General features: G+C 44.9%; 2 protein-coding genes across 5 annotated transcripts in view; one reads left to right on the top strand and one right to left on the bottom strand.

Annotated features, from left to right (window-relative positions):
• Znf410 (zinc finger protein 410) overlaps positions 1 to 3188 on the top strand; it is a 37771-nt gene extending 34583 nt beyond the window's left edge. For all 4 annotated transcript variants that reach the window (XM_042692459.1, XM_042692460.1, XM_042692458.1 and 1 more), the window contains 2 exons: positions 707 to 834; positions 2570 to 3188. In XM_042692459.1, the coding sequence (XP_042548393.1) occupies positions 707 to 834; positions 2570 to 2608 (167 nt within the window). In that variant the 3' untranslated portion in view covers positions 2609 to 3188. The remainder of the gene's footprint in view (positions 1 to 706; positions 835 to 2569) is intronic.
• Positions 3189 to 4590: 1402 nt separating this feature from the next.
• On the bottom strand, positions 4591 to 21925 carry Fam161b (FAM161 centrosomal protein B). The gene is made up of 9 exons (XM_042692672.1): positions 21840 to 21925; positions 17827 to 18131; positions 16378 to 16937; positions 14447 to 14793; positions 13124 to 13251; positions 9084 to 9248; positions 8553 to 8652; positions 6963 to 7096; positions 4591 to 5486 (listed from the first exon to the last, which is right to left on the bottom strand). Exons 1-9 carry the CDS (start codon positions 21891 to 21893, stop codon positions 5345 to 5347), a joined length of 1935 nt encoding a protein of 644 aa, XP_042548606.1. The 5' UTR covers positions 21894 to 21925; the 3' UTR covers positions 4591 to 5344.
• Between the last annotated feature and the right edge of the window lie 67 nt (positions 21926 to 21992).

Genomic DNA, 21992 nt, shown 5'->3' with positions numbered 1-21992 from the left:
TATTCATAATGGTCAGATGTGGTAGCATATGTCTATAATCCCAACATTTGGGTGGCAGAGGCAAGAAGATCCTGAGTTTGTGGCCAGCCTTTGTTGCATGATGAGACACCATCTCCAATGTTTGTGTAGAGCCTAGAAAGCCCAGAATAATATGCTACCATAGCATACCTCCTCTGGTTCATGTTCACTACTGTAGAAACTAAAGCAGGAGGTTATAGAATGGCATGGAGCTGTTTCATCAGCCTTAATAAAGAAGCAAATCTCAAGGAAGGAAGTGATATTAAGTAGGTACTTTGGATGCAGAACTAACAAGTTCTTGACCTGTACATATTTTGCTGTTACTATTGGTGACTGCTTCAAGGGCTGGCTCTGGTTTTCTGATCTGCCTGCTTGTGCAACTTTTGCCGATTCATACATCATCTTAATTCAAGTAACAGTGCTAAATCTTATTATTCTAAATTGGCTTGTTGAAAAATAGTCAACTACCAAAATTTCCTGCTTTTACTTCTCATCCTCTTTTTGTAATACTTTGCAAATTTACTAACAATGTTTATCAGACAAGAATTAACTTGAAAGGAATATAGGAACATGAGATTCTGCTGTTTAGGAAATAGTTTTAGCACTTCTTAATGAAAGGCTTGAAGAGGCGGGAATTATATTTGTGGACTTGCTTTTCATTGAAACTCATTTTTCTTTTGTTTCACAGAGGTGCTTACTGAAGGATCCCCACGTCCCTTGTCTTCAGTGCCTGATGTAACACATCACTTGGTGACCATGCAGTCAGGAAGGCAGTCATATGAAGTTTCTGTCTTAACTGCAGTAAATCCACAGGAGGTAAAGCTTGCTCTTGCTCTTTGTTTCTTTGCTGAGTTAAATGGAGAATGATTTCCTAATTATTCTAGTTTAGTTGATGTGAAAAAAATCTCCAATTTTCATCTGGGCACTGGTGGCCTATGCCTGTAATTCTAGCTACTCAGGAGGGCTGAGATCTGAGGATGGAGGTTTGAAGCCAGCCCTGGCAGGAAAGTCCAGGAGACTCTTACCTGTAATTAACCACCAGAAAACCGGAAGTGGCATTGTGGCCCAAAGTGGTATAATGCTAGCCTTGAGCAAAAAGAGCTCAGAAACAGCAGTCAGGCCCTAAATGACTGACCAGAAATTCTTGAGGTTCTATTTCCTGTAAACTGACCAGAGCACCTTTAAGCTTGATTCCAGCTTGAAAGGAGCCTAGTGTTAGGGTCTTGTGTGTTGATTGATCTGTCACACCTGGACTCTTGAGTTTTAGAGTTACTTTGTACACATTCCCTAAGCAGTGGTGAATGATCCTACTGTTCTTTACCTCCCTATAATGTGAAAATTAAAATGCTTTTTTAAAATGATTTTTTTTAATTATTTTTATTTTTTTGTCCATGCTGGGGCTTGAACTCCAAGCCTGGCACTGACCCTGAGCTCTGCTCTACCATTTGAACCACAGCGCCACTTCTCGTTTTTTGGTGGTTAATTGGAGATAAGAATCTCACAGAGGGCTGGGAAGGTAGCTCAGTGGTAGAGTGCTTGCCTTGCATGCATGAGGCCCTGGGTTCGATTCCTCAGCACCATATAAGCAGAAAAGGCCAGAAGTGGCACTGTGGCTCCAGTGGTAGAGCGCTAGCCTTGAGCTGAAGAGCTGAGGGACAGCGCCCAGGACCAGAGTTCAGGCCCAACAACTGGCAAAAAAAAGAGTCTCACAGACTTTTCCTGCCCAGGCTGCCTTTGAACCACGATCCTCAGATCTCAGCCTCCTGAGTAGCTAGGATTACAGGCATGAGCCACTGATGCCCAGCTTATTTTTTAAATTTTTTATTTATTTATATTTGTGTCAGGCTGGGGCTTGAACTCAGGATCTGGGCTTTTTTTTTTTTTTTTGCTTAAGGCTAGCATTCTAGCTGTTCTTAGAGCTCCACTTTCAGCTTTTTTGTGGTTAATTAGAGATAAGAGTCTCACAGACTTTTACAGGTATAAGCCACTAGTGCCCAAATACATTGATAATGATGTTACAAATACCTAGATGTCCCTTGATACAAAAGCAGTAATCTCACCACTGAATTTTTTTGGGGGAGGGTGGGGGGTTATCAGTCATGGGGCTTGAAATCTGGGCCTGGGAAGTATTCCTCAGCTCTTCAGCTCAAGGTGAGCACTCTACCATTTGAGCCACAGCACCACTTCTGGTTTTGTGGTGGTTAATTGGAGATAAGAGTCTCAGACTTTCCTGCCCAGGCTGGCTTTGAACCACAATCCTGAGGTCCAGCTTCCTGAGTAGCTAGGATTATAGGCTTGAGCAACCGGTGCCTGGCTTGAAACAGTATTTTTTTGCTGTAGTTAACATGGCAGCATCATGAAGTGGCCAGAGTGCTGTCCCAAGGCCAATATCTGAGTAAGATGGCTCAGTGCATGTTGTTTTTTTCCTTTGAAACTAGCTATCCTGATTTATATCTCAGTGAATTTTTTTTATCCACTGTTCTTAATCTTTTACTTAGAATGAATTACTTTTTCTATAACATGATGTAGATTTGCTTTCAATCTCTTACAGTTACTAAATCAAGGAGATTTAACGGAAAGACGGACATGAGCAGAGCATGGGCACTGACTCTTGGTGGAGCAACTCTGTCTAATCACAGAATCTGTAGTGGGAAAAGGATTCAGAGGCTCACTACCTGCCAGAACTAAAATGAAACTATAAAGGACAAGGCCCCACTTTGCCTGTGTTCATTTTAGCTGGCAGAGAAGATGGATACACGAGCTCTTCAGCCACCATCTGATCCATACAAGGAGCAAAGCAGTGACTTAGGCAATTGAACTTGCCTCTCTTCTCACTGCAAAATTTGGGATAGCCATCTCCCAAAAGAAATTAATTATGTGTTGGTTAAAGTTTTTCTTTATGACTATTGAGGGGAGGTTTTGCTTTGAAGACTTTTCATCTCAGACTCAGTCTTTTCACATGGATAAAATGTCCAGCCACCAACCTGGAACTTGAGTTTTCAAGATGCCTTGTTGCTTTGAAGAAGGGAGTGATGTCAATTCTGTTGTAGCATTCTCCCTTTTGCAACCTGAGTAAAAGGACTCTCAGCCACAGGGCTGAACAAAATAAATTACTTGAATCTCCCCTTGGCCCAGGCTGAGGTACTATCTTGTCTATATATGTATCTCTACTCAGTCACTTTGCTTTCTTTGTTTATGAAACGTAAGATAGCATGTTAAAAGGGCTTTTTGTTTAAGTTAAAAAAATCACATGATCCAGAGCTTCAGTTTTTCCCTTAAATAAACAAAACAGCCCAGTCAGTTCATTGTTTTTTGTTTTAGTAACAACTTTTCCTTGAGAGATGAAGAAAATGATTTCACCTCTTTAAGATTGGGCACTGAGGGCTGGGAAAGTAACTCAAGGGGTACAGCACCTACCTAGCAAGACTTTGAGTTCAAACTACAACTGAAGAAGAAAAAAAAAGATCTATATAAGGCGCTGACTTGTTATTAAGATACCATGCAGGTAAGACTGAACTGGGAAATTTAGGAGACATTACAAGAATTATCCTAGTTGCTAACTGACAACTGATAACCACAAGAAAAGACCATGTCTGCATCTAGATCAATGGCAATAACGATAGGTAATTTTTAATTTTCCCAGAATAATTGTTAAAGTAGAACATGAGAAATTTGCTCCTTTAGAGATATTCTTGCCCTTTTTTTTTTTTTGGTCAGTCATGGGGCTTGAACTCAGTACCTCCGCTATGTCCCTTAGCTTCTGCCACTGAAAGCTAGTACTTTACTACTTTAAGCCACAGTGTCCTTCCGGTTTTATGGTGGTTGAATCTTACAGACTTTACTGCCAAGGCTAACTTTAAACTGTGATCCTCAGATCTCAGCCTCCTGAGTAGCTAGGAGCTACTGGCACCTGACTAAAATAGCCAGTCTTAAGGAGAAGGAAGATATCCCAAAGATCACCTACTAGTAGAACATCATGGCTGTTGAGAAATTTTGAGTTTATTTAACATTAACAATGCTGATACATACATACAATAGAAGTTCTAAACAGATAACAGGAAAGAATTCTGTTTTTAAGTTCTTAATTTGTTAATGACATGCATAATTCTCCTGTAGACCAAGTGTTTGGCAATTACTTGTATTCTTTTTTTCTTCTTTTGTTGGTCCTGGGGTTTGAACTCTAGGCCTGGGAACTGTCCCTGAGCTTCCTTTGGTGAAGACTAGCACTTGAGCCATAGTAACACTTGAGCTTTTTCTGTTTATGTGGTACTGAGGAATTGAATCTAGAGCTTCATGCATGGTAGGCAAGCACTCTACCACTAAACCACATTTCCAGCTTCTACTTGTATTCTTTTTTTTTTGTTTTTTTTTGGTCCGGTCGTGGGGCCTGAACTCTGGGCCTGGATGCTGTCCCTCAGCTCTTCAGCTCAAGGCTAGCACTCTACCACTTGAGCCATGGCGCCACTTCCGGTTTTTTCTTTTTTGCTTATGTGGTGCTGAGGAATTGAACCCAGGGCCTCGTGCATGCAAGGCAAGCGCTCTACCACTGAGCCACCTTCCCAGCCCTCTACTTGTATTCTTAAAACACCAGTTTTTGTTTCTTGTAGCCTTACTTTGGTACTGAGCCTTGATTCTCAACCTGGGACAACTTTGCTTCCTAGGGTGCATTTTGGCAATACCTGAAGACATTTTTGGTTGTCATAACTAGAAGAGGGGCGTTACAGGCATCCAATGGATAGAGGCCTTGGATGTTGCATCCTACTATGTACAGTACAGTTCTATCCCCTAGTCATCAACAAGAAACTACCTGGCCCAAAATATCAGGTGTTGGGCACGAAAGAACATGTGGTAAGGTTACAACTTTGTTATCTCCCATGAGCTGAATCTGATAAACTGATTTATTTTACCTATACAATATATCTAAATCTTAATTACCAACATGCAAATTTTTGACTTATACTGAAAATATGGTTGTCCTGGCAAGTCTGGACTTATATTCCAACAGGGTTTGTACTCTCTAGTCTACTCTCATTTTAAACCCTGCCCTTTCAATCCTCTATGTTTTCTAACCAGCTTGGATAGGCATTTGGCCTTGTGCCCTGTCTTGTATACATATTCAAATGCCAGACGAAAGAAGCCTTATCTCTGGCTGACCCCCCCCACCCTGAGCTTTTCCACTTTGATTCCCTGGAACTGCTCAGTCATCTGTTACTTTTTCCTATTTTCTAACAGTTGCCATGCCCCAAATCCAAGTTTTTCCTGACTTTACTGAACTCATGGTTAGCTGCTTGATGATGTTCAAGAGCAGTAAAGCTAAGTGGGCCGATTAAGCAAGTAGTTCGAGGTTGTGCAGTGATTCATGATACAGGTCCTCTTCTACTTCTTTCTTGGGGCCTGTAGGCAATTCTAGTGATGCTTCTAAATCCTTCTGTGGATACTTGATGCCAAGTTTTGTAGTCCCATGCATGCTACAAAATAATGGAAAAAATGATGGAACAGAACATTTTTAAGTTAAAGGAAGCACTGCAAAGTTTAAGAATGGCCTTAACATTTTGACTACAGAAGCTATAAAGGGACATTTCTGGATGAAAACAGGAATTAAAAGGAGGACTATCTGGACTTAAGAAAACAAAACTGAAGGCTGGGAAGGTGGCTCAGTGGTAGAGCACTTGCCTTGCATCCCTGAGGCCCTGGGTTTGATTCCTCAGCACCACATAAGCAAAAAGAAAAAAGCCGGAAGTGGCACTGTGGCTCAAATGGTAGAGCGCTAACCTTGAGCTGAAGAGCTGAGGGACAGCACTCAGGCCCTGAGTTTAGGCCCCATGACAGGACTCCAAAAAAAAAAGGAAAAACAAAATTGAGTGCCAGTGGCTCAGGCCTATAACCCTAGCTACTCAGGAGGCTGAGAGCTGAAGACTGGGGTTCAAAGCCAGCTCAGGCAAGAAAGCCTGTGAGACTTATCTTCAATTAACCACCAGTAAAAAGGGAACTAAAAAACAAAGCTCTGGGATAGCATCCAGGCCCTGAGTTCAAATCCCAGGACTGGCACAAAAGGAAAGAAAAAATAAAAAAAAAATAAAACCACAGTTGAGAATAATAGAAGATACTCTCTTTCCCTTTGACTTAGACAATATCAAAATGAATCATAAAGGAAGTGGGGCTAATGAGTTGCCTAGAAAGATTACTTCATTTTATAAAAAATTGAATATTTTAAAATTTTTACTTAAAAAACATATATGCTGGGCATTGGTGGCTCATGCCTGTAATTCTAGCTACTCAGGAGGCTGAGATCTGAGGATCATGGTTCAAAGTCAGCCCAGGCAAGAATGTGAGACCTCAACCACCAGAAAACTGGAAGTGCTGCTGTGGCTTAAATGATAAGAGTGCTCGGGCTGGGAAGGTGGCTCAGTGGTAGAGCGCTTTCCTTGCATGCATGAGGCCCTGAGTTCAATTCCTCAGCACCACATAAGCAAAAAAAAGAAAAAAGCCGGAAGTGGCGCTGTGTCTCAAGTGGTAGAGCGCTAGCTTTGAGCTGAAGAGCTGAGGGACAGCGCCCAGGCCCAGAGTTCAGGTCCCACAACCGGACCCCCCCCTCCCCCCCCCAAAAAAAAAGAAAAAAAAATGATAGAGTACTCACCTTGAGCTGAAGAGCTCAGGAACAGTGCCTACACCCAGAGTTCAAGCCCACAACCAAAAACAACAAAACAAATGGGTATATGTGATTTTTTTTCCCCTAAAAATAAATACTTCTGACTCAGCATTAAGAACTGAAAAATGATCTGATTCAAATTGAACGGTTAGATTTTATTCACAACTATACTATTCTAAATTCAGACGTGCTCTTCAAATGTCAAGTGTTAGTGGCTGTTCTGAAGTTTCCTTCTGGGGACATTACTGGATATGTCAGCTTAGAGCTGCAGTATGAAGGCAGCGTCTCAGATTACCTAGGAGAATCTTTGACTTTGGCTTCCCTCCATTGTCTGCTACCTTGACTCTTGTTTCTCACAAAATCTTCCTCCAGTCCCACCTGCTTCAGGGTGTCTCGATATTGTTGTTCTGCCTCTTTCCTGGCAAGGTCCTGTGAATGAAAATACCAGTTGTAACTGTGTCTTGAATTGCCAGAAAACTCTAAACAATATCCTTATATTTCCTCTTTTACCACCTCTGTGCTAGACAGATTGGCATGAGAGTGGTTTTGAGCTTCAGTGTGCAAGTGAACCCCCTCAGGATATTCTTAAAAGGCAGGTCTTTCAGGGACCTACAATTCTGTACTTCTAACACTTAGTTTGGAAACCCCCACTTTGAAAAGCAAGGACTTAGATTTGTGGGAGACAAAACAAAAGGACTAAAAATATTTTAAGGGCTGGGAAGGTGGCTCAGTGGTAGAGTGCTTGTCTTGCATGTACAAGGCCCTGGGTTCGATTCTTCAGCATCACATACGCAGAAAAAGCTGGAAGTTGGGCTGGGAAGGTGGCTCAGTGGTAGAGTGCTTGCCTTGCATGCATGAGGCCCTGCGTTCGATTCCTCAGCACCACATAATCAAAAAAAAAAGCCGGAAGTGGCGCTGTGGCTCGAGTGTAGAGCGCTAGCCTTGAGCTGAAGAGCTGAGGGACAGCACCCAGGCCCAGAGTTCAGGCCCCACGACCAGACACCCCCCAAAAAAAAAACAAAAAAAAAGCTGGAAGTGGTGCTATGGCTCAAGTGGTAGAGTACTAGCCTTGAGCTGAAGAGCTGAGGGACAGCGCGCAGGCCCAGAGCTCAAGCCCCATGACCGACCAAAAAAAAAAAATTTAAGATTTAAAAGCAACCAGAATGTCATTGGGAATACTAAACGGTAACAAATTGGAAGTAAACTGCCTTTAGTACATTCAATAAGCCGAGTGCTAGTAGCTCAAACGTATAATCCTAGCTACTCAGGAGGCTGAGATCTGAAGATCCTGGTACAACTCCAGGCAGGAAGATGCACAAGACTCTTACTTCCAATTAACCTCCAAAAAGCCATAGGTGAAGGCTTAAGCCATAGAGAGCTAGTCTTGAGCATAAAAGTTCAGGATTCAAAAACCAGCCATCTTGAAAAGTCTATGAGACTTGTTTCCAATTGACCAGAAAAATGCGGGAAGTAGGGGTGTGACTCAAGTAGCAGAGCATCAGTCTTGAGTGGAAAAAGCCAAGAAAGAGACCTTGAGTTCAAGACCCAGAACTGACTATCTTGAGTCCTGAGGAAAAACTTAAAAGCCACCCATTAGAATGGCTCATAATTTCTCTTTTTTTGGGTCTGGTCGTGGGGCCTGAACTCTGGGCCTGGGCACTGTCCCTCAGCTCTTCAGCTCAAGGCTAGCGCTCTACCCCTTGAGCCACAGGGACACTTCCGTCTTTTTTTTTTAATGTGGTGCTGAGGAATCGAACCCAGGGCCTCAGGCATGCAAGGCAAGCGCTCTACCACTGAGCCACCTTCCCAGCCCTAGAATGGCTCATAATTTCTAAAGTACCTTTTATCCACAGCAGAAAGAAAATGAATGACAGTTTGATTTTACCTTTGAAATTTGCTCAAAGAGATAGGGCCTTGTTTGTATTCTCTTCTTCATTTCTTCCAATTCTTTCTTATATTCTCTTGCTCTTTTGCGGTCATTGTTCCTGGAATTAACAAGATTTCTAGAAAAACTTGTCTTTTATGATCAAAACTACCCTTCAGGGCTGGGAATGTGGCTTAGTGGTAGAGTGCTTCCTAGCATGCACGAAGCCTTGGGTTCGATTCCTCAGCACCACATAAATAGAAAAAAAAACCAGAAATGGCACTGTGGCTCAAGTGGTAGAGTGCTAGCCTTGAGCAAAAGAAGCTCAGGGACATGCCCAGGCCCTGAGTTCAAGCCCCAGCACTGGCAAAACAAATAAAAATATGCTTTCCAATTAAGCAGAGTAACTCCCAGGCATATTTTTTAATTGCTCACTGCCTGACAAAAGCATTGATTAGTGATTATGAAAGCATGCTCTGATGACTTCATTTTGACATTTTCAAGGCCAGTGATTTGTTGCAGGCACCCTTTTGACACATGAAGGACACTAACCGATTCTCTTTCAGCTTTGCTTTAAACACTTCCTCCAGGCTTTTATGGGGATCCATGGCTTTTGCACGTAAGGCCACTGATTTAGACATGGCTTGACACTTTCTTTTGTGCTTCTCCAACCACTGAATACTTTCATCCGCTTTGTCCTTTTTTTCAAGTGACGTTCTAAAGGGGAGAATCAAAGAGTACAGATGACAAACCTGGGAATATGTAAAATAATTGTAGGAATCTCTGCAAAGTCAGTTGCTGTTTTTTAGAATGGGGCAGATAATATACCATAGCATTTTCTGCGTAGGAAGCAGGCAATAGTTCTATTTCCCTCTACTATAACCCTGTTATACTAAAATCTCTATTTAAAAAAAAAGATTCTAAGATAGAGAATTGGTAGATTAAGTGTTTTTGTTTTTGCTTTAACCAATCATGGGGCTTTAACTCAGGGTCTGGGCACTGTCCTGAGCTTCTTTTGCTCAAGGCTAGCACTCTAATACTTGAGCCACAGCACCACTTTCCAGCTTTTTCTGTAGTACTAAAGAATCAAACCCAGGGCTTCATGCATGCTAGGCAAGCACTCTACCACTAAGCCACATTCCCAGGTGGTCTTTTAAGCAATATAGACCCAGTAATTTTCTGCCCTAGGAGAGATTTATTCATTGAACAGAGGAATATGTGAAATAAAAACATCCTTAAGGGCTGGGAAGTTGGCTCAGTGGTAGAGTGCTTGCCTCACATGCCTGAGGCCCTGGGTTCCATTCTTCAGCACCACATAAGCAGAAAAAAGCCAGAAGTGGCACTGTGGCTCAAATGGTAGGGCGATGGCCTTTTGTTTTGTTTTGTTTTGTTGGTCATAGGGCTTGGGCGCTGTCCTTGCGCTCTTCAGCTCAAGGCAAGCCCTCTACCATCTGAGCCACAGCACCACTTCCGGTTTTCGAGTGGTTTATTGGAGATAAGAGTCTCATGGACTTTCCTGCCCAGGCTGGCTTTAAACTGTGATCCTCAGATTTCAGCCTCCTGAATAGCTAGGATTACAGGCATGAGCCACCAGTGCCCGGCAGGAAGCTGGCCTTGAGCTGAAGAGCTGAGGCACAGTGCCCAGGCCCAGAGTTCAGCCCCCATGACTGACAAAAAAATCTTTAAATAGCTGAAATATTCAAACTTGCCTAGGCTTCCAACCTACTTGGAAGCAATTACTGACCTACCAATTATGAACCGAGCACCACTACATTTCATCATGTCATGTCATCCTTACAGGTACCTTATGAGGTAAAGAATGGCATCAGGGAGGACGCTGTAAATAAGAGAGGGTCAGACAAATTACCCATCATGCCATTGGAAAAGCCAGGATTAGAACCAGTCTGTTTCCCTGGGCCTTAGGTTACTAATACATTTAACTGTTTCAGTAACTATGAAATGTGAGGGAGAAAGGAGTATCTCTTAAACCCTAACTCTATTTCTGTAACTCCTGTTGAGGGCCTGGAGCATGGGAGGTTCTAGCCGCTTCCCTGGGTGTCTTACAATAAGGTACTGAAAAGTATTAGCATTAAGTCCTTTCCCAAAGCTCAGATACTTGATACATGATGACTTTACCAGCAGCACAGGGGCCTGGTGGAAAAGAAACTCCTGAGGGCTGATTTGATGAGAACAATACCAGAGTTGTGTCTGATAACGAGTTAAAAATAAAACAAAGAATGTCTCTTCTTTTGAGCACTCACACTATGTTAGAGTGTGTTTCTGCCTTTCTGCTTGTCTGTTTGCATGCCTATTTGCCTGTATGCTTGCTCATTTGCCTACTCAATCAAGCTCTGCCAAATTTCTTACTGAAAAATTAAAAGCAAGGAGCTGGCTCCAGCAACTCATGCTATAATCCTAGTTTCTCAGGAGGTTGGAGGTTGAGATCTGAGAATCTTGGTTCAGAATCACCCCAGGCAGACAAACCCAAGAAACTCTGATCTTTAGTTAACAAAAAGCTAGAAAGTCATAGCCAACAGTGAGTGAAAAAGCAGAGTGAGAGCATGAGGCTCTAAGCCCCAGTACCAGAACAGCTCTAATTCTAGCTACTTGTAAGGCTAAGATCAGGAGCATTGTTTTGAGGCTGGCAAACACCCTTTTCAATGAATAGCTTGGAGTGTGTGTCTGTCACTTAATTTGTGGGAAGCTGAGATTGAGAGAATCATGGTTCTAGGCCAGTCCAAGCAGAAAAGTCAATTAAGAGTCCATCTCAACAGAAGATGTTAGGTGTACTAGTGCCCGCCTTCTATCCCATTTATGTCAGGAAGTGAAAAATATGAAGATCTCAGTCCAGGCACACACATAAGCAAGAAGGGAGACTACCCCCAAAACAACCAGTGTACTTAGCATGGTGGCTCAAGCCTGTTATTCTAGTTACTTGTCTATCAGGGGTTCACAGTTAGAGGCCAGTTTGGATATCGAAGTTCTCAAGGTAATAATCAATGAGATCAAGTTTAGTAACTAGGCCAAGACTTGAATGGCTCAGCTTGGTGGTGCACGCCTGTCATCTTGAGCTGCAGAAGTACAGTGGCTGGACACAGTGGTTCACACATGACATCCCAGCAATGAAGGAAGTAGGCTCATAGTACAGGCCAGTTGGCATAAAAAGCAAGATCCTATCCTGAAAATAACCAACACAAAAAGGGATTGGTAGAGGGGCTGGGAAGGTGGCTCAGTGGTAGAGCTCTTGCCTTGCATGCATGAGGCCCTGGGTTCAATTCCTCAGCACCACATAAGAAAAAAGAAAAAAGCCGGAAGTGACGCTGTGGCTCCAGTGGTAGAGTGCTAGCCTTGAGCTGAAGAGCTGAGGGACAGCGCCCAGGCTGAAGAGCTGAGGGACAGCGCCCAGGCCCAGAGTTCAGGCCCCACGATCAGACCCCCCCAAAAAAAGGGATTGGTAGAGTGGCCCACATGTCTCTAGTACCACAAATCAAATAAATAGAGCTGGTAGCTCAGTGGCCTATTTAGGTAGGCCCTGAGTTCAAACCCCAGTAGTGAAAAAAACACACTCACAAAAGCTAAAACTAGCCTAGAGCACTTGCCTAGCACGTACAAGGCCCTGGATGTGATTTCCAGGGAAGAAAGGAAAGTTTTTGCTTCCTAGCAAACTCTGACATCTCCCCAAGATGAATTACTGAGCATTTCAATTCTGAGCAAGTTCAGCCACCTGCTTTTCATGCCCCTCTGAATTTTTGTTCCTCATGGCTACTTTTCTCTTTCATGTATGGGCAGCTGGGAATGTGGCTTAGTGGCAGAATGCTTGCCTAGCATGCATGAAGCTCTGGGTTCGATTCCTCAGTACCACATAAACAGAAAAAGCTAAAAGTGGCACTGTGACTCAAGTGGTAGACAGTGCTAGCCTTGAGCAAAAGAAGCTCAGGGACAGTGCCCAGGTCCTGAGTTCAAGTCCCAGGGCTGGCAAAAAACAAAACAAAAATACATATGGCTTTTACATGTTGTTCAGTCTGGAACCTTCTTTCTCTTCAGCATTGTCTTGTGTATTCCTCATTCTTCAGGTTTCATCTTAGGCATCTATTCTAAAAGACAAGAGTCTACTTGGCTGCACAATGCCCCCAGTGCTCTCTACTGTACTCCATAAAACAGTAGCTGTTTGTTTTTCTGTATTTTTATTTTCTTATTTCTATAGGGTCCCTAAGAGATCTCGAGCCTTGACATTGTACATGAGGGCAAGATTCCTGTCCTGATCAGAGAAACCCTGGGACTCCTTGAAGTGTTTTTGCAGGGCTGGGAAGTTAGCTCAATGGTAGAGACCTTGTCTTGTATGCATGAGGCCCTGGGTTCGATTCCTCAGCACCATATAAGCAGAAAAAAGCTGGAAGTGGTGCTGTGGCTCAAGTGGTAGGGCACTGGCCTTGAGCTGAAGAGCTGAGGGACAGAGCCCAGACCCAGAGTTCAACCCCCATGACTGACCAAAAAAAAAAAAAAAGTGTCTTTGCAGAGGCCCAGCAGAAGGGTGGCTTCCAGCATTTAAGCCAAGATTAGAGCACCGAGTCTTGTGCAGCCTAACTACTTACCTGACTGCACATTCCCTCTTTCTGGTAGCATCTGTGATGTGCACTGGGAGGGTGTTGGCCGAGAGAGAAGCAAGGCCACTCAGAGAGTGACTCCTTGGCAGAGGTGTTGCTGGTGGCTGTGGGGAATCCTGTAGGCAAAGAAGGGAGCTACAGTGGGACCACAGGTGTGATTAGATTCTATCTGAGCTAGGAGTCCACGTCCAAAAAGGACTGAAAATGAGAAGCTTTCTTTGTTTTCCCCTGGGAACAAAGCAAGCATAATGAGATCAAGTTTAACAACTAACCCAAGATTTGAACGTTAAGCATAAAGTTTTCTTTCTTTTTTTTTTTGTCAGTTGTGGTGCTTGAACTCTGGGCCTGGGTGCTGTCTCTCAGCTCTTCAGCTCAAGTCGAATGCTCTGCCAACTTGAGCCACAGCGGACTTCTGGTTTTCTAGTGGTTTATTGGAGGTAAGAGTCTCGCAGACTTTCCTGCCCGGGCTGGCTTTGAACTTTGATCCTCAGATCTCAGCCTCCTGAGTAGCTAGGATTAGGATTACAGGTGTGAGCCACCGGCGCCCAGCTTAGTTTTCTTTCTTTCTTTTAGCATAGTCCTAGGGCTTAAACTGAGGACATGATCACGATCTCTGAGCTTCTGTGCTTAAGACTAGTGCTCTACTACTTGACCACAGCTCCACCTTCAGCTTTTTGATAAATAATTGGAGATAAGATTCTCACAGACTCTCTTGCCTGGCTGACTCTGAACAGTGATCCCCAGATCTCAGCCTCCTGAGTAGCTTGGAGTACAATGAGAGGAGTTCTTTGGTATTGGGAAGGGAATATAAACAATATAAACAATTCACTGGCTCCCAGACATTTTTCTGCAAAATCTCTCTACAGAGAGGGATGAACGAGGGAGGATTCCTGTAGTTTTAGGATTACAAGAATGTGGATCTGCTTCCAATTGAGCTGTTGTTTTTTTTTGTTCTTAATTTTTTAAATTAAATAGAATAAGCCAGAGGCCAGTGGCTCATAATCTTTAGCTACTCAGAAGGCTGAGATTTGAGCATCATGGTTTGAGACCAGCCCTAGCATGAAAATCTGTGAGATTTGCATCTCTACCCACCAAAAAGTTAAAAGTAGAGCTGTGGCTCAAGTGGTAGAGCACTAGCCTTAAGCAAAAAAGCTTAGGGACAACACCAAGGCCCTGAATTCAAGCCCCAGGACTGGCATATACTAAAGAAAGCTAAGCAAGAAGCACAAGTCCTTGAGCTCAGGTCTCAGTACTGGAAGTGCTTTCCTTTAAGACCTGGAACAAGCCCCAGACACCTGTCTGGACTCTTACCTTGCTCTCTCTGGTGGCAGGAGTATCGCATGGCCGTGGGGTATGGCGCAGGTTGGCAGTCCTCAGCAGGAAGGGCTTGTTACGAGTTGCCTCTCGTGTCTCCCTTCTCTTGGCAGCTCTTCTCTGAAAGGCCTTGTACAGGGCCTCATAGTCAGGGACAGAAGGGTTCACCCGAGGCTGGAATCCAAATTCAGTCTGCAGAAAGCTGAGCTTTTCTTCCTGAGTGCGGGTGGCTGTGCGGGGCTGGGAGTCAGCCCGGCTGCTAGAGGAGCGGATAGGGGAAGAGGCCATCTGGAGTAGGTCCAGGGCCCTCATCTGGATGCGAATTTTCCTGAAGAGCTCAGCTTCTGTGGAGGAAGAGTCAGGACAGTGATAGGTGAGGAGAGAGCAAGCAGTACACTAAAGGTCTGGAGAAGTTTTAGTAGTTGTTCAGGTTCCCACTATGCAGCTCATGCTAGCTTCCAACTCAAGGTCCTCCTGCTTTAGGCTCCTGAGTAGCTAAGATTACATGCATATACTACTGCACCTGGCTCAGACATTTGTGTGTGTGTGTGTGTGTGTAAGTCTGGGGCTTGAACTCAGGGCCTAGATACTGTCCCTAAGCTGCTTTTTTCTTTTCTTTTCTTTTCTTTGGCCAGGGGGCTTTGAACTAGACTGAACTTGGACTGGCTTCGAACCCTGATTCTCAGATCTCAGCTTCCTAAGGAGCAAGGATTATTGGTGTGAGCCACCAGTTCCCAGCACCCTAAGCTGCTTTTGCTTAAGGCTAGTACTCTACCGCTTGAACCACAGCTCCACTTCCATTTTTGTCTTTTTTGGGGGAAGGGTGGGAATAGGGGTGGGATAATTTGTTAGAGGTAAGAGTCTCACATACTTTTCTGCCTGGGCTGGCTTTGAACCATGATCCTTAGATCTCAGCCTCTTAAATAGCTATGATTTCAAGTGTTCAGCTATAATTTCTTCTTGAGAGGCAAAGCAGAAGGAAGAACCAGCCAGTCTTGCCACCCTTATTATCTAATGCAGAAATCAGAGTGATCTTTCTGGATTACACAAAATCATCATGAGATATCTTGTATCAAACCTGTCAGTGGTTCTTGAGTGCCCTTGGAATGAAATCCACATTTCTGAGGTAGGGACAAGACCCCGCCCCCCTATTCTTCCTCTTCTGTAACTTTCTTGGCTTCCTCTTGCCTCCAGCTCCACCTTCTCCTCATTAGCAAATTGGCTATGCTTCTTCACACAGTCAGCTCTGGTGGTCACTTTCTTTTTTTGGTTGATCATGGGGCCTGAACTGTGGGCCTGGGCGCTGTCCCTCAGCTCTTCAGCTCAAGGCTAGTGCTCTACCACTTGAGCCACAGTGCCACTTCCGGTTTTCGAGTGGTGTATTGGAGATAAGAGTCTCACGGACTTTCCTGCCTGGGCTGGCTTTGAACCTCGATCCTCAGATCTCAGCATCCTGAGTAGCTAGGATTACAGGCCACTGGTACCCGGCCTGGTGTCACTTTCTCTGGGTGCTCCCATCAGAGAGTGCATGAGTGTGTACATGCGTGTGTGTGTATATGCATGTGTGTGTGTGTATGTAGTGTGTGTGTGTGTGTGTGTAGATAGGAGGCTGGGTGCTTTCCTAGGGGTATCTGGCTGGAGTTGGCACTGGCCTTAGCTGGTCCTTGGGTGTGTCGTGGTCTCTGCTCCTTCCCATGTACTCCTGAGCCAAGTCTCCAGGAGTTTTGGGGGACGGCTGGACGACCTCACAGGGCTCCCTGACATATCAACAGACCCAACCCTCCCTCCTGGCCTGCACAGAATGTGCAGGCTTTGGTTGGTGCACATAAACAGCTATCTCCAGGGTGACTCTGAACCCTAACTAAATCCTCAACAGTGTCTCTGGGGACCTCAGGCCGGAGGCAGCAAGATGGCAAGGGTATCTTTACCTTGAAGTTTGTCCCCAAGTGCTGGCTCCAGAATAGACTTGGGGATCCTTCTGGTGGCTTTCTTTTGGGGGACCTTGGCCTCAGCTGTGGCAGCCAAGTCTCTCTTTCGAGCAGCTTCTTTTCGCTGTTCCTCCTTCTCAAGAAAGCTAAAAGGCTTCAAGGATGAGAGGAGAAGTTCCTTTCTCTTCTGGATCCCCACCCGCCGCCGAGCCTCGCTGCGCTCCATGATCTCCTGGTAAAGGGGCAGGTAGACATGTGCAGGCACAGGCTGTGCCCGGAACTGCCGGTGGCACTCAGCCTCCTCCTGGCCTTGCCTCTGGGCCTGCAGCCTCTCCTGTTCAAAAGAGGCAGGCGAGGCCAGCCACTGGGCCTTTTTCCGGGCCTCACGCAGTGTCATGCGGAATGGCTGAGGGACAGTGATGGAGGATGCCCAGGAGCTGACACTTCTGTGCTGGGAAGGAGGTGCAGAGCCTGAGGGTGGCTGAGCCTCACGCCTGGGAACGTCAGAGGGAAGGCTGCTCAGGGAGCTACAACGCCTGGCGGAGAGACAGAAAGCAGACCTGTAGGTAGACAAGAAACTTGGGAAGCCTGGCCCCTCCCTGGTCCTCCCTCCCTTCCCCACAAGCCTCTGTGCCCAGAAGATCACAAGTGGTGTCTCAGCCTAACAGCAGAGCTTCACAGCCTCCATGCCCAGAACCTTCCCATTGAGGCCTCCCTCCTTCCCACAGGCAATGGGAACTTTTCAAAGCCATCTTCTATATGAGAGAGAAAACAGTGTAAAGGACAGCAGGGATTTTGGTTAGAAATCCAATTTGGACCTTGAAGTTCTGAATTTTCTCATCTGTAGATGACAAAAAATAGTATCTACTTAGTAGGTGTTGGGTGCCAGTAGCTCATTCCTGTCATCCTAGCTCTTCAGGAGGCTGAGATCTGTGGATTGCTGTTCAAAGCCAGCTTAGGCAGGAAAGTCCATGAGACTCTTATCTCCAATTAACCACTAGAAAATCGGAAGTGGCACTGTGGCTCAAGTGGTAGCGTGCTCGCCTTGAGCTGAAGAGCTCAAGGACAGTGCCCAGGCCCAGAGTTCAAGCCCCTTGACCAACAACAAAAAAAAAGAGAGAACAAATATTAAATGAGATAAAGTCCACATGCATAGATCAGAGTTGGCCAAGGTCAGTGGAACTTGTCATTTTTAGGGGAAGTATGTTTAGGAAAGGTCTCCCTTTAATCAGTTCTAGGGCTTCACTGATGTACACAGTGCCCAAAGTGATTTAGGACTGCTGAGTAGGAATCACAGAACACTTGGCTGGATCCTCTGCTGTAGAGCCTAGATAAGTGGCAAGTTACAGCAGTAGTCCCTTACTTGAGATGAAGAGGAGGAGGCCTGGAGACATGGCATGACTTGCCTGGAGTGGTGGACAGGGGTAGCCACCTACTGCAGCACCTTACCTCAGAGACCCAGGGAGCCAGACCTGCGGCTTCCCCCTGCCTTTGTCTTGGAAGAAACTCTCCAGGTCTTCATTATCTTCAGAGCTGATCTCATCACTTTCTGAGTCAGACTGAAAGAAAGTCTCCAACAGACCCAATCTTCCCTTCTGCTTTAGAGTCTGTAGAGTCTCATAAAAGCTCCCAATGGAGTCTGAAGTAGAATCCGTCTCCTCCTCTGGGCTGAGGAAATCATGCAGTTTGCCGGCCCTGGGCAAAACCAGCTCATCTTCTGGTTCAGTGTCTGAGGAAGATTTGGGAGGAAATATCTAAGATGGAATAGAAATAAACTGTGGGTTAGTCAATAATCTCAAAGATCTTCAAAAACTACCTTCATTTCATGTTGAATAAGTATCAGTATATTAAGGATTAGGAAGGAGCAAAGGAAAAATAAGATGTGTTTCTTTGTTCTGAAGCCATTTTACAACTTGGAATTTTATGGCTGTGCTTGGCTGAAGAATCAGGAGAATTTCGTAAACAGCTAAAGCTAGTTCCTTCCTCCATTCAATGCAGAAATCACTGCTAGAGGAAGAAGCTCATTTGCACCATGCATGCTACACTGAGTGTCCAGGAATCCTCCCCATGACCTTAGCCACACTGTACTCTCTTTCCTCTCTCCTCCCTTTCTCCTCACCTTCCTCTCTCTGCCCTCCCTCCCCTTCCCCCTTCTCCTCTTTTGGTGCTGTTCTCGGGCTTGAACTCAGGGCCTGGGTGCTGTCCCTGAGCTTTTTTTTTTTTGCCTAATGCTAGTGCTCTACCATTTGAGCCACAGCTCTACTTCCAGCTTTTTGGTGATTAATTGGAGATGAGAATCTCACAAACTTTGGATCTCACAGACTATCCTTCCCCAGGCTGGTTTTAAATTTGGATTCTCATCTCTCAGTCTTTTGAGAGCTGAGGGTGACAGGCATGAGCCACCAGCGCCGGGCTCTTTTTCCTTCTCTTGTTTGTCTACAGGGAATGAACTTTGGTTAATATGCCTAATTAATAATTAGGTTAATTTGTTGCAGTACATCATGGAAAATCATTGGGAACTTGTGGGAGGAGATAGATTTTGTAGCTTGTCCTGCTTGGTTCTGAGAAGGGTTTGAGAGGGAAGAGATCAGCTCTGCACAGATGCTGTCATACACTGGCAGTTTTCCACTTAAAACAGTAAGGTGTGGAAAAGTGAAAATGGCTGTTAAAGAGGCAAGAACAACAAAGCAGGGAAGGGTAAGCAATTGATAAGTAGGCACTTTTGCTTAGCAAAGGAGATACGAGTGAGTCTATGGCTACATTATTCTCCCAAGGAAATACTGCTGGCCTAGTTGTCTGCCACAGTTTGAGTTATGCAGATGCTCTTTAACTTAGTGTGTGAGTTATAACCAGATAAATCCATTCATTATAAGCTGAAAATACTAGAACTCACAAATTCATTGATTACACCTAACCTACCAAACACTGTAGCTCAGCAACACAAGACACTGTATTCATTGTTCTCATTCATGATTGTGTGCTGATTCCAGAGTGCTATCCAGCCTTCATGGTATGCATCATTTTCCACTTGTAAAGTCCTAAGTGGAACCATTGTAAGTCAGGGATGTCTGTACTTCTGCCGTCTAGAGCTTTTTTTTTTTTTTGTCTGTTGTGGGGCCTGAACTCTGGATCTGGGCACTGTCCCTCAGCTCTTCCGCTCAAGGCTAGCGCTCTACCACTTGAGCCACAGCACCACTTCCGGCTTTTTCTGCTTATGTGGTGCTGAGGAATCAAACCTGGGCCTCATGAATGCAAGGCAAGTGCTCTACCACTGAGCCCCCTTCCCAGCCCTAGAGCTCATTTTTATTCTCACTGTGGAGGAATTTGGAATTGCCACAGGAAGAAGATCTGGGGTAAAGGGGTTCTTGGTTAAATGAACAGCTAATGCAAAGGTCTTAAGGCAGTGTTCTGGGAGGAAACAAATGAGTTTTGCAGCAGTGGAAATCAGGTCAGTGTAGCCAGACGACAGTGGCTGGCATGAGATGTCTGTAGGGAGGCAGGGATGGAGCCAGAGTTTGAAATGGTTGCAGAAGGGAAACTATTTGAGGGCAGGCCACTGCTGTCTTTTAGGTGACTCCTGGCTCTCTAAGGTTTAGCTGTGATACTGTAAAGAACATTAGATTCTTCTTTCTTCTTCCCTTTCTTCCTCACTCTTTCCTTCTATTTTCTTTTTTCTTTTTTGATACAGGATCTTGCTATATGGTCCAAGCTAGCCTCAAACTCTGCCTTCTCCTTCCTTAGCCTCCTGAGTGCCAAGATTACAGACACGTGACACCAAGTTAGACAAAAACAATAGGGTGTGTGTGTGTGTGTGTGTGTGTGTGTGTGTGTGTGTGTGTGTGTGTGTGTGTGTGTGTGTGTGTGTGTGTGTGTGTGTGTGTGTGTGTGTGTGTGTGTGTGTGTGTGTGTGTGCGCGCGCGCGCGCGTATGTGTTGGTACTGGCAATTTTCCTTTTGTATCGTTATTTTTTTTTTTGGTCAGTCGTGGGACTTGAACTCTGGACTTGGGCACTGTCCCTGCACTCTTCAGCTCAAGGCGAGCATTCTACCACTTGAGCTACAGCACCAATTCTGGTTTTTCTAGTGGTTTATTGGAGATAAGAGTCTCACGGACTTTCCTGCCCGGGCTGGCTTTGAACCTCGATCCTCAGATCCTCCTGAGTAGCTAGGATTATAGGTGTGAGCTACCGGCGCCCAGCTCTCATGTTCTTTCTTTCTTTTTTTTTTTTTTTATTGTGAAAATACTGTACAGAGGGGTTACAATTACATGGGCAAGATAATGAGTACATTTCTTTTTCTTTTTTTTTTCTGGGTCCAGTCGTGGGCCTGAACTCTGGGCCTGGGCGCTGTCCCTCAGCTCTTCAGCTCAAGGCTAGTGCTCTACCACTTGAGCCACAATGCCACTTTTTGTTTTTTTCTGCTTAAGTGGTGCTGAGGAATTGAACCCAGGGCCTCATGCATTCAAGGCAAGGGCTCTACCACTGAGCCACTTGCCTAGCCCTCACTAATTTTCTGGTGGCTCTAAACTGCAATCCTCCTATCTCCACTTCTGGAATAGCTGAGATCACATGCATGGACCACCATGCCTAATTAATTACATTTATTTATGTATTATTATTTATATTATTATTTGTAGTTATTATATATTACTTATATTTATTGTTATTTATATTATGTATTATTATTTATTCCCTCTCTCCTTCCTTTCCTTCTTTCCCATTCTCACTCCCTTTCTCTTTTTACTTTCTCCTTCCAGTGTTGAGGTATTAAACCTAGACATTCTACAATTGAGTCATGCCCCTAGCTCTTTTGATTTTATTTTGTTTTCGAGATGGGTTCTCACTACTTTGCCTAAGCTAGCTTCCAATTCCTCATCCAACTGCCTCCACCTTCTGAGTAGCTGAGATTATAAGTATGCACCATAATGCCAAGACTTCTTACTTAAAAAAATACAGCCTCATTGGGATATAAATTCTACAGTTTACAATTCCAAGTTGGCACTCTACCCCTTGGGCCATGCCTCCATTTCTGGCTTTTTGGTGGGTAATTGGCGATAAGAGTCTCACAGACTTTTCTGCATGTGCTGGCATTTTACCTGGGTCCTCAGATCGCAGACGCCTGAGTAACTAGGATCACAGGTATGAGCCATCAGTGCCTTGCTAGGGCCAAAGTTCTTAATTTCTCAGCCTCAGTTGTCTCTTCTATAAAATGAGTACAATTCTACTACAGGGTACAGGGTAGTTGAGAGAAAATTTAAAAAAACAAAACAGCTGGGTGTCACTGCTATGGTCTTAAACCTGGGGAAGAATTCTGCCCTGAGACCAAACGCCCTGGGTTTGAATGCCACCCGCCCTCGACACCACCCTGCCGTCTTGTCTCCATGGCAACGCCAAACACTTTTGTTTCTAAGACCTTCTCTACCCGTTGCAGTCTTACTTTCTCCCTTCTGGTTTCTCGCCTCACCTGACCGCCGCTCTCGGAGCCCTCGGGGGCTCCCGCAGGCCTCCCCACCGTCATCTTCTCCGCCTGGCAGAGCCGGGGCCGCGGCGACCGCCTCAGTGACAGCAGCGTTGGCGGCCGGACAGCGCCCGCCACTCCCCCTTTCTCCCAAAGGCC

The sequence above is a fragment of the Dipodomys spectabilis genome, unplaced genomic scaffold (assembly GCF_019054845.1).
Source record: "Dipodomys spectabilis isolate Male_0828 unplaced genomic scaffold, ASM1905484v1 ptg000157l, whole genome shotgun sequence".
Classification (NCBI taxonomy): domain Eukaryota; kingdom Metazoa; phylum Chordata; class Mammalia; order Rodentia; family Heteromyidae; genus Dipodomys; species Dipodomys spectabilis.
The sequence above is the reverse complement of the archived record's forward strand: the minus strand, read 5'-3'. Positions and strand labels throughout refer to the sequence as shown.

What these genes read in the sequence shown, in the direction of transcription:
- Fam161b (XM_042692672.1), bottom strand. Translation starts at nt 21,893, where the DNA reads ATGACGGTGGGGAGGCCTGCGGGAGCCCCCGAGGGCTCCGAGAGCGGC. An exon ending in ACTTGGGGACAAACTTCAAG is followed by an intron (nt 14,794 to 16,377) that starts GTAAAGATACCC and finishes CTTCCTCCACAG; the next exon opens with AAGCTGAGCTCTTCAGGAAA. An exon ending in AAGAGGGAATGTGCAGTCAG is followed by an intron (nt 9,249 to 13,123) that starts GTAAGTAGTTAG and finishes TCTCCCCTTTAG; the next exon opens with AACGTCACTTGAAAAAAAGG.